The 5,651-nt window shown below is 46.5% G+C and overlaps 1 protein-coding gene across 1 annotated transcript; it reads right to left on the reverse strand.

Annotated features, from left to right (window-relative positions):
* Positions 1–2,885: 2,885 nt before the first annotated feature.
* LOC111406442 lies at positions 2,886–5,160 on the reverse strand. The gene is made up of 5 exons (XM_023035868.1): positions 4,966–5,160; positions 4,684–4,796; positions 4,305–4,587; positions 3,732–4,205; positions 2,886–3,605 (listed from the first exon to the last, which is right to left on the reverse strand). The coding sequence occupies exons 1-5, from the start codon at positions 5,158–5,160 to the stop codon at positions 2,886–2,888; spliced, it is 1,785 nt and encodes a 594-aa protein (XP_022891636.1).
* Between the last annotated feature and the right edge of the window lie 491 nt (positions 5,161–5,651).

A 5,651-nucleotide genomic window follows, 5' to 3' on the forward strand; every position in this document is an offset into this window, starting at 1 on the left:
CCCCTGGCACCCCTCACAATTCCAACTAAGTATTCATCGCTTAATGAGTGTTGACGCCCCGTGTTTGAATTTCTTTCGAGCTTCTGTTCGGTTCCTGACCTGTGTTTGTTGTTTGCAGGCACTCTTCCTCGGTGTGAGATATCCACTGAGGCGTTTGACATAATTTGCATTGTTTATCAACTCCCACTGAAGAGGAGATCCTATCACGAGCTGATCAAGAAAAACAGGCACTTTGTTGCGCACGAACTGATGGCCTCCCAAGGTAACTATCTGGAATGCACCTATTGTAATTTGTTTTCGAACTTATTGTACTTGTGCCAATCTAGTTTGTTTTACTATAGACGATTTTAACAAGAAGAGGTCGGTGAGGCCCGACTTCAAGACTATCCAGTGGATGATGGCTGAGGCAAGGGCCCTGAAGACCTCCTCCTTTGCTTATAAGAAGGAAACGAAGAACCTAGTGGCTGCGAGCTAGCAGCTCCAACCTGCAGCAGAGGAGGAGGAGGAGGATCCAGAGGAAGCTCTCTAGAGAAAGGGGAAGAGAGCTGCCAGTTCGTCGAAGGGGCCCACAGTGGCGAGGGTTGTCCTGATCCTTCGTCAAACAACAATTCCCATCGGGATGGCTATAAAGGATAGAACGGCGGCCCCTACTGCCACTGCTGCTGTCCCGACCGTCCCTGGTTGTTGTCATCCCCATCACACAAGTGCCGGGGCGGAAGAGAAGGAAGAGGGCTCGTTGCCCTGGTCCATAACAAGTATTGGACTGAGAAGTGGAAAGACCACACGGCATCCTGTACTGTCGAAGACCTGGTGGCTGCCAACAGTGCTTGCATCGCCTGGGCTCTGAGCACGAGCGTTCAACTTTAGACCTTGGTCAAAGACCTCGACGCTAGGAGGGAGGATCTGGCTAAACACCTGGAGGAGGCGATGCACTATAGGAATGCGGTGCGAGCCGCCGAGGCAAAGGCGAAGGAGGCGGAGGGCCAGTAGGCAAGGTCCAATGTAGAAGTGGAGATGCTGAAGAAGGAGCTACATGAAGTGGAGTGCCAGGTGACTGCTATGATGAGGAGGATTGATCATGCTAATGAGCACCACCGGCTCGTCACTGAGGCTCTGGAGGCCACCAATAAAGAGAAGGCCGAGCTGAGGCAATGGGCGGAGGCCCTGGCCGAGGAGATCGAATCTCTGAAAGCCGAGGTGAAGGCGGCAGGGGAGTCAGCAGAATTTGATCGATCACTTTGAAGAGCATTCGCTGTACGATGACTTTGCCAACTTCTGGGCCTCGTGGAACGCCCAGGCAATGTTGGATCGCCTAAGGGAGATCCATCCTACTCTGGATTTAACTTCTTTGGAAGCGAAGTTCGGTGGGCCTACCGGGGGTTGATCTGACAAGGTCGTCGAGGAAGCTACTGAAGCCCCTCCAGAGGCCGAGCCGGAGGTCGGGACCGAAGCCCCCCGAGTTGAATAGGAATACATTGTAATGGCTTCGGCCCTCATTTTGTAACTTGTTTTGATATTAATGAGATCAAAGTTTTCCCATGTTGTTGCTTCTTCTTAATTTACTTTTACGTCGAACTGTTTCTATCTTGATGAGTAATGGATAAATAAACATTAAGCATCACTTACCTGAGATTGACACCTAAAATCTACTGAATAACTGAGGCACCAATTGATTAACCCATATAACAGAGTGGATGATTAAATCGTTACATTATATTTTACTAAGGCAATTCTAGCACTTAGCAAGATAGGAATGTTACAATAGACTGAATAATATGGAGATCGGATCTAAATATACACTTCACTGATAGTATTTTCTCAAGTGTTCAATGTTCCACTGATGAGGCAATACCTTCCCTGCCATGTCTTCTATTTCGTAAGTGCTGGGTCGGGACTCTTTGCGGATGCGATAAGGACCTTCCCAGTTCTATCCAAACACTCCGGACCCAGTCGACTTTGATGATTGGAAGACCCTTCTGAGGACGAGGTCCCCCAGACGAAGAGTTCGATTTCTGACCTTAGAGTTATAATAACGGGTCATTTTTCTTTGATACTTTGCCAATTTTATTTGAGAGGAAGCCCTCCTTTCTTCAAGGAGGTGAAGTTTAGGCACTCGAGCTTCGTCGTTATCGATCTCAGTGAAATGTATCCAACGATGGGAGGGGACACCCACCTCGACAGGACTCATGGTTTCGGATCCGTAGGTCATGGAGAAGGGTGTCTCACCTGTTGCAGTTCGACTGGTTGTTCGAATGGCCCAGAGGACATGGGAAAGTTCATCGACCCACACCCCTTTTGAGGCGTCAAACTTCTTTTTCAGGGTATGCTTGATAGTTTTGTTCACTGCCTCAACCTGCCCGTTTGCTTGGGGTGATGAGGTGTTGAGAAATCCTTCCTTATGCTGAGTTCATCACACAAGTCTCACATCTGTTGTCGAACTGCCTGTCGTTATTAGATACTAGAGAGTGAGGAATGCCGAACCTGCAAATAATATTTTTCCAGACGAACTTTGTGGTGTTCGCTTCAGTGATTTTTGCTAGAGGTTTAGCTTCCACCCACTTTGTGAAGCAGTCAATGGCAACAATGGCAAAAGTAGCGCTTCCTCTTCCTTTTGGTAGTGGGCCAATGAAGTCTATGCCCCACTTGGCGAACGGCCACGGGCAGTTGACCATGGAGAGGCTTTGAGAAGGCTGACTTTGAATGTTTGAAAAATGTTGACACTTGTCACATTTTTGAACAGACTGGTAAGAGTCATTTTTCAGGGTCAGCTAGAAGTAGCCTTATCGAAGAACTTTGTGTGCCAAAGCTATTCCTCCGGAATTATTACCGTAGACTCCCTTATGGATCTCCCTGAGTATGTACATGTCTTCTTCCCCTCCTACGCATCAGAGAAGTGGCGAGGTGTAGCCCCTTTTGTAGAGCACATCGTCCTGGAGAACAAAGTGAGCAGCTCTCCTTCTCAATTTTTTTCTCTCGTTTTTTGAGGCTGGCAGCGATTGATCTTTGAGGTAGGCTACGATGGGTTGCATCCAAAGTGGGATGCCTTCAATCCATAGTACCTCTTTGCCTCCAGAGATGGAAGGCTTCAGCAAGCGCTCAATTGGGACAATTTTTAGCAACTTCGAATCCCTGCTGCTGGCCAACTTGGATAGGGCGTTAGCGTGTGTATTTTCTAGGCATGGGACTTGAACCAATTTGAATCTCTCGTAGTGAAGGATGAGATTCATAACCAATTTCAGATATGCAGTCATGCTAGTGTCTTTGGCTGCAAACCTTTTGTTGACCTGACTTACCACAAGTTGTGAATCGTTGCTTGCTAGGTGCCTTTTCACTTGTATTTCTTTCGCTAGTCTAAGGCCCACTAGGAAGGCCTCATATTCTGCAGCATTGTTCGAGGCTTTGAAGCCGAACCTGACTATGCAGTTTTGCTTATGGCCTTCTGGACTTTCCAAAACAACTCCTGCTCTGGAACCATTCTCTCCTGATGATCCATCCACAAATAGGCTCCATGTTGGGGGCTCAGTTGTTTCCATTGTCGCTTCCATTTCTGGGACTTTGACAAACTCTGCCATGAAATCTACAAGGGCTTGGCCCTTGATGGCACTCTAGGGTCGAAAAAGTAGGTCGAACTCGCTGAGCTCGATTGCCCATTTTAGCAAATGGCCCGAAGCGTCTGTTCTTTACAATACTTGTTTCAAGGAAGAGTTGGTGAGAACTTCAATTGAATGGGCCTGGAAGTATGGCCTCAGTTTCCTCGATGCTGTAACTAGGGAGAGTGCAAGTTTCTCCATATCTGGGTAGCGTGCCTCTGCTGGGAGCAGTGCCTTGCTAATATAATACACCGGTAGTTGATGCGTGTTTTCCTCTCTGACAAGGACTGCACTGATAGCCTCGTCTGAGATTGCTAAGTACAACAGTAGTGGCTCTCGTGGTTGAGGCTTGGATAATAGGGGTGTCTCTCCCAGGTGCTTCTTCAGTGCCTGGAAGGCTTCTTCACATTCGCTTGTCCATTGAAATTTCTTTCCTTGCTTCAAGACTTTGAAGAAGGGTAGGCTCTTATTAGTGCCCCGAAAATGAAGCGACTGAGTGTGGCTATTTGACCATTTAGGCTTTGTACTTCCTTTGGCTTCTAAGGTGACCTCATTTCTAGTAGGGCCATTATCTTTTCCGAATTCGCCTCGATTCCTTTTTGGTTCACAATATATCTAGAAACTGACCCGAAGCTACCCAAAGGTGCACTTGAGGGGGTTCAATTTCATTTTATACTTTCTAAGAATCTGAAAGGTCCGGTCGAGGTGACTTACGTGTTCTTTCGCCTGGAGGCTCTTAACCAGCATGTCGTCCACGTAGATTTCCATAGTTTTGCCAATGAGTTTGGCAAACATCATGTTGACCAACTTCTGATATGTGACTCCAGCATTTTTCAATCCGAAGGACATCACCTTATAGTAGTACAATCCTCTGTCTGTGATGAACGATGTGGATTCCTCATCAGGTCGGAACATGAGTATTTGGTCATACCCTGAGTACGCATCCATGAAGCTCAAGAGCTCATACCCAGCAGTGGAGTCCACCAATTGATCTATCCTTGGGAGAGGAAAGATGTCCTCAGGACATACCTTGTTCAGATTTCTGAAGTCTACATATACTCTCCTTTTTTTCCCTGGGTTTCTTTATGAGGACCGGGTTGGATATCCACTTCGGGTAGATAGATTCCCTGATAAAGCCGCTGCGGCTGAGTTTATCGATTTCTTCTTTGACGTCTCATATAGCTCTGAGTTGAGAACTCGTCTTTTCTGCCGATGTGGGTGCAAGAGAAGTTGATGTTAACGTGGTGACAACTGATTCTTGAGTCTATTCCCACCATATCTTCATGCTTCTAAGCGAAGTCATCCAGGTTCATTTTTAGTAAGTTCATCATTTCTTCTTTCGTCTCGGGGGTAGTGCTTTTCCTATCCACACGACCTGAATGGGGTCTTCAGGGTTGACGAGGAAAGTTTTCTTCTCTTCCATTGGAGTCGCATTCGGTTTAGACTCTATAATTCGGGGCTCTAACTCATCAAGAGGGTGTCCTTCTTCAGGAACCTCCATCATGTCGACATCTTTCTCTTGTTCGGAGGTATGCCCTTGTTCAGGGACGTCAAGCATTTCAATGTCCATGTTCGCTTCGTTGTCGGCCTCTGTTATAATGACATTAACGGTGCGAGGCTCGAATTTTCGTAGAGAATTGAGGTAACATGCCCTTGAGCCCATTTGGTCGCCTCGCACTGTGGCAATCCCATGCTCAATTGGGAACTTCATACACAAGTAGTGGATGGAGGTGACCGCTCAAAGATCTTTCAATGCGGGTCGGCCCAATACTCCATGGTAAGCTGACCTGTGGTCCACCAGGCAGGGCGGGGTCACGCCCCGTTTACTGCCCCATATCTTTTTTTTCTCTCAAATTCACAATTTAAAAACGTTAACAGCCAAATTAAATACTCTAAACGAACAATATCCGAAAATAAACAATTACGAATACAATTAAATTGTAACTAAATTTCACTTCTTTATCCAAAATTAAATTTGTTGTTTTTCCATCTTTATAACTTCATTTTTCGGCAGGTTCAGAGATTGTAGAAGATGGATCCTGAAAAACGAAATAAATATTA

The sequence above is a fragment of the Olea europaea genome, chromosome 12, assembly GCF_002742605.1.
Source record: "Olea europaea var. sylvestris chromosome 12, O_europaea_v1, whole genome shotgun sequence".
Taxonomy (NCBI): domain Eukaryota; kingdom Viridiplantae; phylum Streptophyta; class Magnoliopsida; order Lamiales; family Oleaceae; genus Olea; species Olea europaea.